This window comes from Barbus barbus (assembly GCF_936440315.1).
Source record: "Barbus barbus genome assembly, chromosome: 10".
NCBI classification, from domain to species: domain Eukaryota; kingdom Metazoa; phylum Chordata; class Actinopteri; order Cypriniformes; family Cyprinidae; genus Barbus; species Barbus barbus.
Window position 1 is genome coordinate 14,275,226 of NC_136738.1, and position 18,710 is coordinate 14,293,935.

Below are 18,710 nucleotides of genomic sequence, written 5' to 3' on the forward strand. Positions count from 1 at the left end.
GTTCTTCTTCAACTGCACTAGATTCTCTCTGTTTACTCCTGTTTTTCTCAGTTTTTATATTCTTTTCTTCTTGCTCGGATTCTTCCTCCTCTTCCTCACTCTCTTCTTCCTGTTCTTCTTCCTCTTCCTCTTCACTAGATTCGCTCTGTTTACTCCTGTTTTTCTCTGTTTTTATATTATTTTCTTCCTGCTCAGTTTCTTCCTCCTCTTCTTCACTCTCTTCTTCTTGTTCTTCTTCCTCACTCGTTTCTCTCTGTTTCCTTCTGTTTTTCTTTGTTTTTATATTCTTATTTTTCTGCTCTGTTTCTTCCTCCTCCTCTTCTTCTTCTACTTCTTCATCTCCCTCCTCTTCTTCCTCATTAGCTTCTCTCTGTTTCCTCTGACTTCTCTCTGTTGTTTTATTCTCTTCCTTCTGGTCTATTTCTTCCTCTTCTGCTTCTTCCTCATGTCCACTTTCTTCCTCGTTATTTTCTTCCTCCATTTCATTCAGTTTGTCTGTCTCATCATCTTCATCTCCTCTCTCTGTTTCCTGTGTCTCTAAAATGTCAAGATTCTCTTCTTCTCTAAACTTCTCTTCGCCTGAATCCATTTCTCCTTCTTTTTTGTCCTCTTCTTGTTCTACGTCCTCTTCCTCAATCTGTTCTTTCCCCTCTTGTTTTTCTCTGTCTTCATCTCCATCTGCCTCTGACATTTTTTCCTCGTCTTCAGCTTCCACCTCATTCTCTTCTTTATCTCTCACACTCTCCTCTTCTTCACTCTTGTTTGTGACCCCAACTTTCTTGTCTTTCAGTTCTTCATTATTTTCCTCTTCATCCACCTCCTCTTCCTTGTCTTCTTCTCCCTCTTTCTCTTCGTTACTCTCTTCTTCCTCATCCTCTTCTTTTGTCTGATCTCTGCTTTTCTCCTCTTCATGATCACTCTCTTCTTCTTGATTTTCCTCCTCATCTTCATTTCCTAAATCAACCTCTTCCTCCCTCTCTTCTTCCTGTTCTCCCTCTCCTTCCACTGTCTCATTCTCTTCCTCCTCTTCCTCACTCTCATCCTTTTCTTCACTCTCTCCCTCCTCTTCATCTGATCTCTCATTCTTTTTATCATTGTCGCTTTCAGATTGTTCATCTGTTTTCTCCTCATTACTGCTCTCTCCCTCCTGCTCCTCTTCTGCATCTGTTTTCTCCTTGTCTTCCACCTCGCTCTCCCTCTCTTCTTCCTTGTCTTCACCACCACTCTCTTCATCTTCTTCCTCCTTTTCATAATTTTCTCCTTCCTCACTCTCCTCTTTCACTTGTCCCTCATTCTGCTCCCCTTCTTCTCTTTCAGTCTCATCTCCACTTTCTTCTCCTCTAGTCGTCTCTCCCTCACTTTTGCTGCTCTGTCCACTATTGCTGTCATCCTCTTCCTCTCCAGCTGCCTCACTTCCCTCTTCTTCTGCCTCCTCTTCCTCACTTTCCTCCTCTCCCTGTTGAGCACTCTCTCCTCTATCTTCATAATTCTCGCCCTCTCTTTCTTCTTCATCTTCAACAGCACTGTTCTCCTCCTCCTGCCCAACCCCCTCAAGTTCATCTTCTTCCTCAGCGAGACTCTCTTCTTCACCTCCCTCTTCCTTTCTCTCTGTCTCACTATCCTTCACATGTTCCTCTTCCTCTATTTTTCCATCACCACTCACCCACATTTTGTTTTCTTTTGAAACTAGCTCATTTTGTTCATCTTGTGCACTCTGCTGTTTGTTTATGCTGTCACCCATTTCCTCGATTGCTGATACATCCTGAATAGTGCTGTCCTGGTCCACTTCCTGTTCTAGCAGGATATTGCTTTCTGTCGTTTCCTTGGATACTGATGGATGTGAGGACATCTCAATACTTGGTTCTGGCTGGGTTTCAGAAAGAACTTTAGCTGCTTTTATCAGTAGTGGCGCAGCACTTGCTATAGCCATGGCTGGTAGTGATGAAACTACACTACCCATAATGCTCTGCTCAGCCTGTGGCTTTCTGTCTGGCTCTTCAGGTTCAACAGTTTTTCTGGCAAATTTATTTTCTTTTAGTGGTGACTGCTTGTATTGTGGTGATGAACTTGATGGACTTAATAATTTATCAGAAGATGATTCGGTTTCTTTGGTGGCAGAAGATTTATTGGTTGTTGATTGGTTATTGGACCATGAACTGGAAAATGAGTGGCCTCTTTCTGGAGCTAAGCTTTTAATAGATGGAAATTCATGTTTCTGTTCAGTAAGCACTTTATCAGTGGGCGTCTGACTATTTTTTTGATCGGACTGCAAGTTGGAAGCTGATTGGCTTTTTTCCGCAGTTCCTCCTGATTTTTGGTTCTTTATTGGGGGAAATGATATATCAGAGTTCTGAGGTATTTTACTATCATTTTCCCTTTTGATTTCTACTTTTGCTTGTGCTGGCATTGCATGTTTAAGCTGGAAGTTTGAGTTCTTAGTCTCCACAGGTTTTCCCTTTTTTGCTTTAGATATTCGTGTGGGTATAGAAACTGACAAAGGACTGGGTGTTTTGGGTGCTGTCTCTGACATCTGGGCTCTTTCCACATCTGATCTCTTTTTTTTTGCTTTCTTTGGTGTACGTTCACTTGGGCTTCCTTCTGTGTCAACATTATTCTTTTCTTTTCCTTTTTTTGGGGTGCTTTGCATTTTAGCTGGAATCTTAACTGATGTTGAGTTTCCCTGTTCTTGTGTGTTGATCAGTGTTGATCTGACCTCTTGAGTATTTCTAAGGGGTGGCTTGATGTCTCTTTGAGCATCTGCATGAAGTGTTGATTCAGCTTTGCTAACCTCTATGGCGCCGGAGGGCACGTTTTCAACCTTGATCCTTTTTGTAGCTCCTACTGGAATACCTATCTCTTTGATTTTGGGAGATTTCACCTCTTGAACTTTTGTGGGTGTTGTTCTAACTTGTTCAACCTCCTGAACTGAGGAACTTCTGGAGAAAGTCTTTTGACTTTCAATTGGACTTGATTTGGTCTTCTTCTCCATCTCAACAAGAGCAGTGACCTCTTGACCTCTGGAATCTGCATGTTGAACTTTACTATATTTGTCCGCTTTTGAAATTTTGTCCCTTGGATCAATGTTAGTACTGCATGTTTCACTGCTTCCCTTCTTTTCCTTAGCTAATATTCTATCTGAAGATAATCTGACCTCTACTGCTTGACTTTTAGATTTATTCTTTATACTCTGGATAGGTTTTTTGTATGTTTTGGATTGCATTTTGCTTCGTGATGCTGTAACAGAAGAATGTTTCTCCGCCATGGCAGGGTTCTTTGGATCTCCGGACCTGGGCTTCTTGTTATTTAGGTTGCTTGATGGTGAAGATTCTGTCACTGATGAATGAGAAACAGAACCAGCCTGTACTTTGGTGGGTGGAGCCTGTTGAGGTATATTCTCTTCAGGTGTCTGTCAAATCAAACATTACACCATTTAATTATACAATATACATTAAACTCAATTATACATATTATAAGCAGTTTTTCAAAAATGTATTTTGTCATCTTGAGCACAGTGACACAGCTTTTGTGCACCTTGTCCAATATGCTGTTTTCAGACGTTCCAACACTATGGCAGTCCTCTTCATTCTTTGTGATCTGTATGACTGTATTCACAAGAAAGACAGCTGGTCATTACTGACAATCATATTTTTTACTGGTGTTTTGGGTCATTTACAACTATATTTAGTGAATACATAATTGTGGTAAGCAATATTTGAATCATAGATAGATAATAAATGGATAAAGAGAGATCTTGGGAGAACATATAAAATTGGGAAATAGGAAAATATTTACGCGGCGTTGTCCTGGCAGGCAGTGTGATTGAGGTAGAAGCAGATTCCACAAAGGCTTCAGTTTGGAAGTGTTTAGGAGTGTCTGTTGGAGATCTGGGTTGTAAGATGTTGCCTGTCACAGCTAGTGCAGTAAAGCCAGTTGTAGGAGGAGGAAGATTGCAAAATTCTGGACCAAACTGTGCAGATGAGCTCTCCTGAAACACACACACACACAACATATTTTCACACTCTCGTTAGTTAATTTTCTATTCAGAATGTCACACCCAATTATATAATATTTTCATACTTTTGCACAAATAATTTAATAATTTAAATAAACAGCTTGATTTGAAATGACACATAAAAGTGTTCTGTATTTACTTTGATGTTTCTTTGTTTTCATTCCACATCACGTCTCATTTCATCATGCTCCTTGGTAAATTAGTACACAAACTATATGAAAATAACTTTATTTTCAACTTTATATCTATTTATTATAAATGTTAACTTAATTCAATCTGGGTCAGGGAAAGGATAAAATAATAAAATATATTCATGTATGGCATAGAAAGTTTCCAAGCCAGTTTTAACATGACCCTCATATAACAAAGAGAAAGAGATCTGTTAATTTTAGTAATAATCAACCCGTTACAAGCCCAAAGCTAAAGAAATGCCCTTATAAGTCTCCCTTTTGCAGTGTATAGATGGCGATAGAACCTACATAGAACACAAGAAGTCTAACAGCTAACTTGTTTAACTCAAGTGGTCAGTTTCTTACTCTCTGTCTTCGTCTGGCACGTGTTGATAGGCTCCAGCGGTGAGAAGTTGGAAGAGATAAGGGAAGAAAGGTCTGTGGTGAGACTAAAGCAGGTGCTGGGTCTGAAATATGCTCTAAAGGTTGGCCCTGTAACATTGAGGTGTAACACCTGTCCAGGTAAGAGTAGGTAACATCTTCATCCTCTAAACAAATGTCTTCATTTTCCTGTTGCCGTGACCGTGCGAACACCAACATGTGACTGGAACCACATGCTACCTACAGCACATAAGCACAAATATAATAAGCACAGCACTTAGTAACTACAAAAATACAGTTTCATGTGATAATTATAATGTAATAATGTAATGTAAATGTAAATGATAATTCCTTAGGTCAATATACATAGGAAAGCATGAACATGATAAGGAAGTATCAGAGAACTTACAATCATCACAGCGTAATCAAAGAACCTCTGGCATACAGTTGGACTGAACTGATTGGTGAAGTTCTCATCTCCAAGGCCCAACTTCCCATGACGGCCATCTCCAAATGTGTAGAGAAGACCACTGTCTTGAGCAAAACATAGAGAATGCTTGCATTTAAATACTATATAACTATATAATCCATAAATATATATATATAACCTATATAAACTATATGTTCATTTTTTTGGAACTGTTAAATGTGAACTAAAATAATGGGATGTGTATGAAATGACTACAAAAGGAGGAAAGGTGATAAAAGGAGGAGCTGGGGATGCAGAAGGGTAATTTGCTCCTGAGAAAGCGATAAAGCTTCTGAATAATACTGAATAGACCTTATATAGGAATGTCATGATAGGCATTATGAATCAGTTGAGAGTCAGTCGATGCAAGCTTGACTCACGTGACCAGCCGGAACTAGCACTATGCTTGATTTATTTGCACACCACTTACACTTACCACATACCACTTAAATTAAAAACTGATTGCACCACATTTTAAAATGTATGACAATATATTTAGATGCAACTTTAAGTAAATACTATACTTTAGGTTAATCACTTCAACAAAAAAATTAGTAACACTTTATAATAACTTTATCTTTAACTGATTATTTAATGATGAACTAATCATTTACAAAACATGACTATGCATTCATAGATGATTAATAAGTGATATGCTAATACTTTTAACTATGTTTTGTAGATTAAGTTATAAATCATTTACAAGTGATTAGATGATGATGGACTAATCATTTACAAAACATGACTATACATTCACAAATGATTAAGTAATATTCTGACGATTTACAAATCTGTCATAAGTTATCTTTAAAAAATAGCATCATGAAATAATCAAACAGATCCTTAATGGTTAATAGTTACTAGTTAATATATTATTAATGACTTATAAATCATTGAAATATCAAAATTGTACCATTATCTCAGAATCAGAATCAGAATGAGCTTTATTGGCCAGGTATGTTTACACATACAAGGAATTTGTTGTAGTGACAGAAGCTCCACAGTGCAACAGAAAGACAGTAACAGGACAGGACACAGGTAATGAAACAAAATAACAGGAAATAGCCAATAACCAATGTACAAAGCAGCAAAAAAAAAAAAAAAAAAAAAAAAAACACAATATATAATATATAATATAGGCGACTATGTATGTACAGGTCAAGTATGTGCAAATTAGAAATGAGAAAATAAAAATAAAATAAGTGAGTGTGGTGAATGGATAATGTATTATAGTTGTGTGTTCTACGTTTATTTATTGAGTGTTCATGAGATGTATTGACTGAGGGAAGAAACTGTTCCTGTGTCTGGTCGTTCTGGTGCACAGAGCTCTGTAGCGTCGACCAGACGGTAACAGTTCAAAGAGGTTGTGTGCTGGATGTGAGGGGTCCAGAGTGATTTTACCAGCCTTTTTGCTCACTCTGGATAAGTACAGCTCTTGGAGAGTGGAATTACATTTATCTCAATAAATGTAATTCAATAAACACGCTGTAAATGTGGTACACATCATTTGTAGATCTTTCTTCCCTGTTACAAATGATCTGTAGGTGTATACAAGGCATTTATAACACTTTCTACATCCCCTAATTTAAAGTGTAAACTACTCATCAGTTGTAAATGCTTTACAAACTTTATGGTTTCCAGTTGTGTGTGTAAATATATATACACACACAAACAACCTGTAACCAGAAGGTTTGTAACATATTTACAGCTGATGAGTGGTTTACACTTTAGATTAGGGGATGTAGAAAGCTTTGTAAATGATTTATAATAATTATCTTATTGAGATAATGGTACAATTTTGATATTTCAATGATTTATAAGTCATTAATAATATATTAACTAGTAACTATTAACCATTAAGGATCTGTTTGATTATTTCATGATGCTATTTTTTAAAGATAACTTATGACAGATTTGTAAATCGTCAGAATATTACTTAATCATTTGTGAATGTATAGTCATGTTTTGTAAATGATCATTAGCTAATTACTTGTAAATGACTTGTAAATGAATTAACAAAACATACACAAATTGTTAGCATATCACTTATTAATCGCTTATGAATGTTTTGTAAATGATTCGTTCATCATTAAATAATCACTTAAAAATGACTTATAACTGAACGTTATTATAAAGTGATACCAAAACATTAACTGATAATCACAGTTAATTATTTTAATCCTCTGACAGCTCTAATTTAACAGTGTGTGTATTTTACCTGTTATTAGTGCACTGTGGTTTTCACCACATGTGACATGAGTGACCCTGCCTTTCCTGAAGTGGCCAACAGCAACAGGTGTGTCTGCTAAAAATATAAGTGTTCCCAACCCCAACTGCCCAAACTCCCCACGGCCAAAAGAATATAACTCACCCTCTACAGGAAAGAGAGTTAAAAACATAATTAGCATCAAACGAAACAATGAGAGAAAAAAAGGGAAAGAAAGTCAATTGTAAGTGTATGATATCATATGGTGTGCATTCAGTGTCCTCGAGAAGTATTTGGAAACTTATTTGCATTTGTCACTGCATTAGAACAACATGTCAAGGTTTTGATTTCAGTTTTTAATGCCAAGTGGTTTGATATTTTGTTATCTAGTGGATAATAAAATGTATTTAATGGATTGAAATTCATGCAGTTGAAGTGTCCAAATGTTTGTAGAACACTGTTGTGAATATTTCCATCACCTGTAAGGGCTAGTGTATGCTTGCCTCCACATGCCACCTGCAGAACCCTGTGCAGAGATTCAACTCGCTGAGGGTGACTGTGGTTGGCCAGCTGATGAGCAGAAAGACCCAGTCGTCCATCTGCGCTCTCCCCAAAAGTGAAAACATCCCCATTATCTGAAACATACCAAATTCCCCACAGTTTATTTATCCAGGTGCTAAAGTACTTCCTCAAAAATAAATAACAGTATGGTTTTCATGTTCATGTTTGTGAATAGTGTTGATTGACAAACTCTCACCTGTGACCAGAGCTGAGTGTCTATATCCACATGAGACCCACTGAATGGACTGTCCCAGTTTCAGCTCTTTTGGCAATAAGGCATGACTGTCATTCGCCAAACCAAGCTGACCAACAGAGTTATCACCCCACAGAAACAGCCTGCCATCCTCTAAAAATGTACAGATTTATTATTTAAATCCATATCTATTATCAATGCATTTGTATTTACAATAGTAGGTTTATATCTAGTATAGAAAAGAATCAGTTACATATCAATGTTACCTGTAAGTGCAGCAGAGGTGTGGCCACCTGCAGAGAGCAATTTGATTGGAGCGTAGTCACAAAAGGGACGGAGCCGCTGGAAAGAAATGCTGTCATTACAGTGGCCCAATCCCAGCTGTCCATCACTGTTTCCTCCAGCTGCAAAAATTTCCCCTTGTGCTGAGGAAACCCCATAGATATATTCACTTACCTATTTCATCTTACTCACAATTCTGTGATAAACTGCTATTATTCAAAAGATAGGGGTCAGTAAGACTTTTTTATATTTTAGAATTAATAATTTTATTCAGCAAGCACTCATTAAATTGATTAAAAGTGACAGTAAAGACATTTATAATGTTACAAAAGTTTTGAACTGCAGTTTGCCTCTGAATAAAAAGCTTTACATACAGGTGCATACGAGTGTGTGATCAGTCCCGCAGGCAACAAACTGAGCTCTCTCCCCTTTAAGAACTGTGTAGACAAATAAAAAGGTGAATAAGAACACAGAGTGTGATCTTTATAAAACAGCACGCATGCATGTCTGTGTCTCACCTTTAACACAGGTTGGTTTATTCACCGGTCCTTTGATTTGAAGACCAAGCTGACCTCTGTTATTATTTCCAAACACAAACAAACGGCCCTGCTCTGAAAAGAGATAATTAAAGAGACTTATATTACAAAATATAGCTACAGTTATTAAATTACAAGGTGAATATAGAGAGATTACAACCTGTTACAAAGGCAGAGTGTGACTGTCCACATGAGATGTGCACAGGTATATCATTCTTTATCCATAACCTGCTGGGTACATTGTTCGCTATTTTACTCTTTCCGAAGGTGAATACAGCACCTGTTTCTGCAATAAGGAAACATAGAAGTTCAGTACAACATACAGTCCCCTCCATGAGTATTGGAACAGCAAAGACAAAATTGCTCTGTTGGCTGTGGAGTCAAGACATTTGCAAATATGATTAAAAGATGAAGATGAGACAAAATTACAGAATGTCACATTTTATTATTAGCCGTTTCAACACATACGTTTTACCAAATAAAACGAACAGCACTTTTAGAGTTCATCCCACTCATTGATGTGAGCATAAGTATTGGGACAGTTGAACATAAGGCAGATATAAAAGATTAAAAGCTATTATTTAGTTGCAGAGCCCTTGCGCACAATCACCAGACTCTTGGTAATATAATAATATCTATACACATCACCAGACTCTTGGTCTCATCCTTTGAAATACTTTTCCCAGCCTTTATTGCAGCCAATTCCAATTGTTGCTTGTTTTGGGTAGTTTCTGCCTTTACTCTCCTCTTCAGCTGGTGAAATTCATGTTCAATCAGATTTAAATCTGGTCCAAAATGCAGCAGTTAGAGTTCTTACTAGAACCAGGAAGTATGAAGACCTCGACTAAAAATACAATAAAACACCTAACTAAATAATACTATTATTGTTAGAAATTGCAACAATATAAAAATAGAAATATAATACATTTATACATTTAAAATTTTAGTTAAATTAATAAGTAAACAATAAATAAACAATAATATCCTGGCCAGAGGAGAACTGGCCCCCCGACTGAGCCTGGTTTCTCCCAAGGTTTTTTTCTCTATTCTGTCACAGCGGGAGTTTTGGTTCCTTGCCACTGTCGCCTCTGGCTTGCTCAGTTGGGGACACTTGATTTCTAGCGATTACCATCAATTTGATTTCACAGATACTATTTAAACTAAACTGAGCTAGACAATGACATCACTGAATTCAATAATGAAATGGCTTTAACTGAAAATTGAGTGTTTAATCTTATTTTTATACATTACTGACACTCTATCCTCCAATCTGATACTGTTAAGTGGCTTTGACACAATCTGTATTGTTAAAAGCGCTATATAAATAAAGGTGACTTGATTTAAATCTGGAGATTGACTTGGGCAATCTAAGACTTTCCATTTCTTTGCCCTTATAAATTCCTTGACTGAACTGACAGGGTGTTTTGGGTCATTGTCCTGATGCAATATGAAGCACTTCCCAATGAATCTGGGGCATTTTCTTGAATATTGGTAGGCAAGATGGTTTCCCTTCCAAATTCATTCTGCTACTGTCATCATACATTAAGTCATCAGTAAAGTTGAGAGGGCGGCTCCAGAGGCAGCCATGCATGCCCAAACCATGACACCACCACCTCCACCATGCTTTACCGATGAGGCTGTATGCTTGGGATCATTGCAGTTCCCTTTTTATTCCCTACATTTTTGCTTTCCCATCACTTAGATAAAGGTTCATCTTTGTCTCATCGGTCCATAAACACAGTTCCAAAACTCTTCTGGCTCACCTTTGTGCTTTTTTGCAAACTCTAATCTTGCCTTTCTATTTTTGGTGCTGGTCAGAGGTTTGCATCTTGCTGTGTAGCATCTGTAATTCTGTGTCAAAGTCTCCTGAGGACAGTAGATTGTCAGAGCATCACCCCAGCTTTCTGGAATTTGTTGGTGATTTTACAGACATGTCTTTTAGGGTTCATTTTCACAGCTTTTATGATTTGTTTGTCATGAACTACTGTTGTTTTCTCAGCCAATCAGGTTGTTGTTGGTTGCTGGTGTCGCTGGTGGTTTTCAAACTCTTGATTTCTCCATGCCCTTTGTTTTTGCTAGAGCTCTATTGACTTCCTCTTTTCATTTAGCATCCAAATTGCTTGCTTTTCTCTCAAAGTCAGCTCCCTCGTCGTCTTCCTAGTTTGTGTGCGTCATCATCAAATCCAAGATTCATAATGCAGAAGTAATGGATATACTGTAACTGATATGACACATTCCCTGCTTTTAATATCTGAAGAATTAATGCAACAGGACACAGCTGATCACTTAGAAAGACCTGTGAGGCAACTGATCCAATACTTATGCTCACATCAGATAGAGGGATGAAACTCTAAAAGTGCTGAACTTCTTAGCTGGTAAAACATCTATGTGTTGAATCACCCAATAATAAAATGTTACATTCTGTAGTTTTGTCTCATATTCATCTTTTGATCATATTTGTAAATGTCTTGACTCCACAGCCAACAGAGCAATTTTGTCTTTACTGTTCCAATACTTTTGGAGGGCACTATATGCCCTCAGTAACAGATGTTCACATGGAGCAAAGAGCAAACCTCCACACGCTCAGCAAGATGGTCCGTTTAAATCCTTAGAAAGCTTCCAGCTTCCCAGAATAGCCTGTGTGGGTAATGCTCTAGGAGCTCAAAGACATGATTATGGTGTCACATACTGTGTCTTACAAGCATGTGCTTGTAAAATACACATACCTACATAGATAGACAGATAACTAGACAGACAGAGAGACAGACAGACAGACAGATAGATAGACAGATAGATAGATAGACAGATGGATGGACGGACGGACGGACGGACGGACGGACGGACGGACGGACGGACGGACGGACAGACAGACAGACAGACAGACAGACAGACAGACAGACAGACAGACAGACAGATAGATAGATAGATATAGACAGACAGACAGACAGACAGACAGACAGACAGACAGACAGACAGACAGACAGACAGACAGATAGATAGATAGATAGATAGATAGATAGATAGATAGATAGATAGATAGATAGATAGATAGATAGATAGATAGATAGATAGATAGATAGATAGATAGATAGATCACTATAAAGGTGGAGTTTACCTGGTATTTCTGTGTCTGTTTCTCCTGTCATCACCTCCTACACCTCTGTTCTGCAGATGACATTCCTGAACTGTCAGCTGTTCCCTGCTGAAGAGTTACAGCTGAACCGGAAGTAAACGTTACCCTGGCAACCGAAAAAAGAAAGAAAATCCTAATCAGGGTTTGCTCTTTGTTGTAACTTTACAGTTATTTGATTAATGAAGAAAAGAGATATATATTATATTAATGGAACATTTTAAAGAAGGTGTAGTAGAGAGAGAGAGAGAGAGAGAGAGAGAGAGAGTTTCACACGATGGCACGGTCTGTGGAAGCGGGTGGAATAAAAGAGTACGTGCACTAGAGCTGTCACTCATCACGCACACTTACTTGTCCCGCCCCCTTTCCGTCCCGTTAGCCACGCCCCTAATGCTGCATGGCAGGGAGCGCGTGGAAATGATTTGATTTGGCTGTGCCGCTCTGAACTCTGTATGTATGTCAGTAAAATGTTTGCTTTCAAAAACAGAATATATTTTAGTCTGAAATCTGCAAAATGTTGCCAAAGCAGGAATTTTAGGTGAGTTGGTCATTTTACGGCTGTCTAACATTTTGAGTGACTTTGTATAATAACATTCATTAATAATATTAATTATTACATTGCATAATGGTTAACAGAGAATTAATTAATTACACAGTCGTGGATGTAATGAAAGTTACAAGTTGAAAAATAAGAAGAATTTTGATGGACACATTTTAATTAATAAAAAGAGTAGCTGGCTAATAACATGGCCGTTTAAAAAAAATAACATGTATTATTTAGACTCTTATTTATTTATTTATTTATTTATTTATTTACCCATTTAAGTTGTTAACCATTTTAAATAATCTTTGTGCTTGGAAAATATTTGTGAATATATAAATAAACTATTCCTTCAATTTATGTCATAAAATCTGCTTTTATAAGATTTTAAAAATGTTGTTTTAAAGGTTATTTTATTGACTATTTTTATTTGAGTTGTTTTTTTATGCTCAAGTAATTTTCCATCTGTACCATGTGTATTTCATGTCCACAGAGTGGGAAAAGCAGCTCTGGACGGTATTAACCTGAGGGGTCGCAGCTTTCTAACACTGAAGGATTTTAATGCAGAGGAAATTAAACATATCCTGTGGGTTTCCGCTGACCTTAAACATCGAATAAAACACAGGGGCGAGGTACTACAAAATATACTGTTAAAGTTACTGATCAATAATATTCCCATTCTCAGGACTGATATAATAAACAATGTTCATGTATTCATCTTTTTATGTACAGTATGTCCCATTACTTCAAAGCAAATCTATTGCCATGATATTTGAGAAGAGGAGCACTAGGACCCGCATGTCCACTGAAACAGGTGTCATTCAAAGTTTGAGCCTGTGAAAGGGCTTAAATTTATTAGTGCGGTCTCTGAACAAAATGAATGAATAGTGATGGGTACAGAACAAAAGATTTGACACATAGACAGTTTCTCTCTCTATCTCTCTTTCTCTCTAAGGGTTTTCTCTGTTGGGTGGCCATCCATGTTTTCTCACACCCCAGGATATTCATCTAGGAGTCAATGAGAGCACCACAGACACAGCCAGGTCTGAAATCACACACATTGTAAACACTATGTAGACACAATTCACAGAGGCTTTAACATGGTCTGATATGTGGGTGTGTTTGTATGGCAGGGTGTTCTCTGGTTTGGCAGATGTTGTGTTAGCTCGGGTGTATAGTCACTCATCTCTGGAGCACCTTGATAAAGACGCTTCTATACCAATCATCAATGGCCTATCTGACCTCTACCACCCTATACAGGTTCTGGCTGACCTATTGACACTACAGGTACTCACTCACTGATACATACACACACATTCATTTAAGTACATGCACTCACATGTTCTTTTTCACTCCTACAGGAGCACTATGGCTCATTAAAAGGCCTCACTTTGGCTTGGATAGGTGATGGAAACAATGTTCTTCACTCCTTTATGATGTCATTGGCTAAACTAGGTGTCAATCTAAAAGTGGCCACACCCAAGGTCCGCCTTCTTCAGATCTGTTTTATACATGCATATACAACCATTCAAAAGTTTTTATTTTATTTTATTTTTTTATATATAACCCTTTTAATTAACCTTTTTTCTTTTAGGGTTATGAGCCAGATGCTAACGTCACTCAAGAGGCTCAGCTTCTGTCTAAGCAGGTATAGACTGAGAAGTCATGATCAGATTTACTCATAAGATCCACAATGTAATTAAGCATATTTTTTATAATGTTTACTTTATCTACCATGCATTTGCATTATATATTTGACTGTGTATGTGAAATTATTATTTCTCTTTATTAATTCTCTTCAAAAACACAAGAAATCTTGATCATGTGTGATGTTTTTTATGATCCCTAGCTCATTTACAGTATGCAGTTACAGTACGTTTACCTAATTGTGATATTCATGCTGTAGTTTGGTACCAAGTTGCAATTCCTGATGGATCCAATGGAGGCAGCACGGGACAGTAGTGTGCTGGTTACTGACACTTGGGTGAGCATGGGCCAAGAGCAGGAGAAGAAGGAAAGACTAAAAGATTTCCATGGTTACCAGATTACCATGCAGGTAGAGAAATATCCATCAACTTCTTCTGGTCTGATCTAATCTATTTTTGTAAATAGACAGACTTTTAATTCCATTATGGTAGTTTTCATGTTTCTGTTGATTGGTTGACAGACAGGGAGTGTGGCTGCACCAGACTGGACATTTCTGCACTGTCTCCCACGTAAAGCAGAGGAAGTAGACGATGAAGTTTTCTACTCACCACGTTCCCTTGTGTTCACAGAGGCTGAGAACCGCAAGTGGACCATTATGGTAAATTGTATATGTAAAAATGTGAGTATTATTAATTAATGCAAAGCAAGTAATAGTTTCTGTTTTATTTTGTTTTTTTCCAGGGGTTGATTGTGTGCATCCTGACAGACTATACGCCACAAATTCCCAAACTCAAATTTTAAAAAATATGTGGAGAAAAAAACACTAAAAACAGAATACTGTCATCTGTCTGTCATCTATAATCACAAATGATTATATTTATCATTCTAGGCCAATGGGGGGGGGGGGGGGGGGGTTAAGAAAGAAGGAAGAAATGAAGAAATAAACAATTGCTTTAAATGATTAAATACTTTTATTTAATGTGTGAAAAATACTTCTTACAAAATTAAATCATTTAAATATTTCAGTGAGGCAAAAACCTTTAAGACCTATAGAGGGTACTGTGACATTGTGAGAAATACTAGTATGTTATCACATTTGATATATTCAGATTTCAATTACAAGGGGTTGTATGGATACTGCAATTAACTTTTTTTTTACAACAGAAAGGGGTTGCAAAATGCACTGAGCGAAAAACAATAATACAATTCATATCCAGTCTCTGTAAGATTTTCATTGTGTCTCTTTAGGTTTCTGTGTAATTATGGGATTTGGCATCTATGTCACCTTAAATCACTTAGAAACATTTTACATAACGGATACACTCTTTTAGGTCATCCCTTGCATGTCTAACTCTGCGGGGCAAAAATAGAGTCCAGCAGTGCGACGTGATTTGAAGTAAATAGGTGGTTATGTGTGGGCATGCATTTAAAGCCACTATGGTATTTTCATGTTATGGCTAGGCTACTGATCATTTCATAATAAAATGTGCATGTGTTTTAGCATGAATGTCAGCATGCTTTAATTTTTTAGTTTCACTGTCTTGACTGCTGCCTTGTAAGCAGTATCAGATCATTGTGAGATCAGACTGATATTCATTACAGTCAAAGGATGTTTAGGCTGGGAAGTTTTCAGACTGTGAGTGAAACACTCAACAATTGAATTAGGTGAAGGCACACTGCAAGAAAAAGACATTGTTATTGTACTAAGAAATCACTTCTGCAATGCGTACATTTAAATGGTAAAAGAGAACCAGTGATTCTCAGGGTGAGGCTAGAACAAGGGTGGAGATATAGAGTCAGAGCAGAAGAACAGGTTTCTAAATCATCCGAGACATTCTCGTCATTGCAAAGGTGTTTCTGCTTCTCTTTCTATGACTTGGTATTTACAATTATTTAAACTGAAACCTTGCTGTGATCTTATCTCATCTAAACATTGTTTGACCCTCTTCAAATGTGACCTTATTAGGCCTGTGTGTGTTTTCATTTTTGTACATACTGAACTGGGTTTCAGACATGACTGCAAGATAACAAGACAAATAAGAAATAAAACATTGTAATTTTTTTAACTGTCACATTTTCAGTAGACAATTGGGGTCCTAATTGTTTGAAATTTGCATCTGAATACTTATTAGGCTCCTCTTGTGTTAATTTGTAGAATTGGACAACAAACCAAATCCCCTCTGGACATTCAGACTAATTCAACAAGCCAGAAAGGACAGTTTCAGGCCATTTTACATAAGCATTTTAAAAGATTTGAGTAAAAGACATAAGTCTATTAAAGAGAGGAGAGAAACATGCCCCTAAAACCCATTTTAAGGAATAAATAGACATCTACTCAAATGTTTTCAACTGTTTCAATTTGCACATAAGTTTGACCCTCAGACCACTTAGTTAATAAAAATATATACACAGATTTTCAAGAGGAATTGTCTTTTTTACAGGAGACTTAATTGAGTTCTCAGTTAAGTTCCTGTCACAATTATTTTAAGTATCACCTTTTAAATGTTTCTTCTGAAACATATGAAGCAATCTTTGACAAAAAAGAGCATAGAAATATCAAATGTATGTGGATTTTGGCATAGCTCTGGAAAATCAGAGAAATGTTTGAAAAGTTCATTCTGAAATCTTTTCATGTGTAGACTTCAGATTATCTGAGCAAAGCTTGAGATGTTAGTCTTCATCAGGAGAAAACTGTAACAAGCCAAAGTGTTAAACAAAAGTCTATTGTTTCTCTCTATTTGATCTCATTGTCACCTGGAACAAACAACTGTGATATAATCTCATATCTCATTTTTCTTTCCTGTTGGGTTCATACATATTTTGCTTATGTGGCATGATAAGGACTTTAAACATTAATAAGCCTATTCATAACTCAAACATGTAACTTTTGACATCAATGTTACTAACCAGCAAAGCATTTAAAGATTAGATTTTGTTAACAAGAACATTGTTTTATTTCAGTCATTCTTGAGCCATGGGACAAAACATGTCCAACTGCTATCAGGTTTAAAAAATAAAAATATTTTTCAATTGAAAATTTTATGGGGATTAATAATAGAATGTATTTAACACAATGATCCCCTTCAATTAAATTTGTATCATTATTATATGAAATCTATTACATTTGTTGTCTTCTCACTACATCTAAAACAGTGTGTCCACAGAGAAGGGTTCAATCATTCATATGCTATAACATGGAAAAAACGTTCTTGTTTTATCAAAAGTAACACTTAATAATATCTCATATTAAAGCAAGGATAATTTTCAGTGACACCTGCATGTTTCATAAGGTTTCAAAGTTGTGTCCCAACTTTTTGTCAACACCGTCAGACATTCATTAAAATGTAATAAAATCAGGGAATATCAGGGGCAGCTGTCACTCTAAACGAACCCCTTGACACATTCCTCCTCTGCAGAGTACATCACAGTTTTATAGTTTTAGAATATTTTAAATCCTGATGTTAATATTTCCTGGTCACAACCATGATATGTCAACACCATCTTCCAATTTCTGAGGAAATTATTTGAAATATTTTACTCTCCTGAAGCAGGTCCCATTAGCATCTAGCATCAACAGAAAAATACTAAATGGCTACTTTCAGGAAAACCATTTGTTTTGTGAAAGAAATGCCAAATTTGTCAACACCATCAGATGTCACCACCACCGTCACATTTTGTGTTCCAATAATATATCAAAATACTTAAATGTGACTCTTGAATAAAAGCTTTAAACAATAATATACCCACTGTTTGTTTTAATACAGTAATTGATTGATTCAATGTATTTGTAAAAGACTATAAATTCAGGTTTTCCTCACCACCGTCAGGGGAATATTTTGATAATATTTCATTATGATATTTTATATTTGTTGAGGAATTGTTGGTCATATGTGAAAGTGTAATCTGTCTGCTAACATGAGAATGTGTTTTGAAATGTTAAAAACATCTTGAATGCTATTAAAGATAAAGTTGAAATTATATTACACAGTCCAAGGTAAAAAGCACATTTAGTTAAAAAAGAGGTTGTATCAAACATAGCTCAGTAGCTTAGCCTATATAAGATATATAAATGTGTTTTCATTTGTCTGAATACATAAGGCTTTATTTTTTAAATTTTGCAGCCTGTTTTGTCCCACTTCTCAAGAATGACTGATTTACTCAAGTCAAAATCATTTACCCTTTTAACCCTTATTAATATTGTTAGCCTTTGACCTACACTTCATTTAGCTACATAGCCATAACACATCTATAGGCCTATAAGCAGGAGCTATTATTTTTCGTCATGTGTGAAATTTTAAAAATCAAAGTGGTATGTAGTGCTTTTCACATTTTCAGTTTTGTTTTGTTTCATTTTGTTTTTAAGTTTCTATGTAACGTAAATTAGGCTATTATACCAATCGATCGATGCACTTTCGTGCCGCTCCCTGTGTGTCTATGGGCCGTGCGGAGGTTGGTGTCTTGTAGTTGGAATCTGGTTTTGGCCGATACGACATCCCAAACCGGATCAACAGGTTTCGGTGACGCCCAGGAGCAAAAACAGTCAGGTATAAATTAAAGGTAAGGAATGCAGACCTTCAGAAAC

At 36.7% G+C, this 18,710-nt stretch overlaps 1 protein-coding gene across 1 annotated transcript; it reads left to right on the forward strand.

Moving 5' to 3' along the window:
* Positions 1–12,407: 12,407 nt before the first annotated feature.
* On the forward strand, positions 12,408–14,929 carry otc (ornithine transcarbamylase; the record flags this gene model as incomplete). The annotated part of the gene is made up of 10 exons (XM_079426602.1): positions 12,408–12,478; positions 12,975–13,113; positions 13,214–13,295; positions 13,437–13,524; positions 13,615–13,768; positions 13,843–13,965; positions 14,076–14,129; positions 14,388–14,537; positions 14,649–14,786; positions 14,870–14,929. 10 exons carry the CDS (start codon positions 12,408–12,410, stop codon positions 14,927–14,929), a joined length of 1,059 nt encoding a protein of 352 aa, XP_079282728.1.
* Between the last annotated feature and the right edge of the window lie 3,781 nt (positions 14,930–18,710).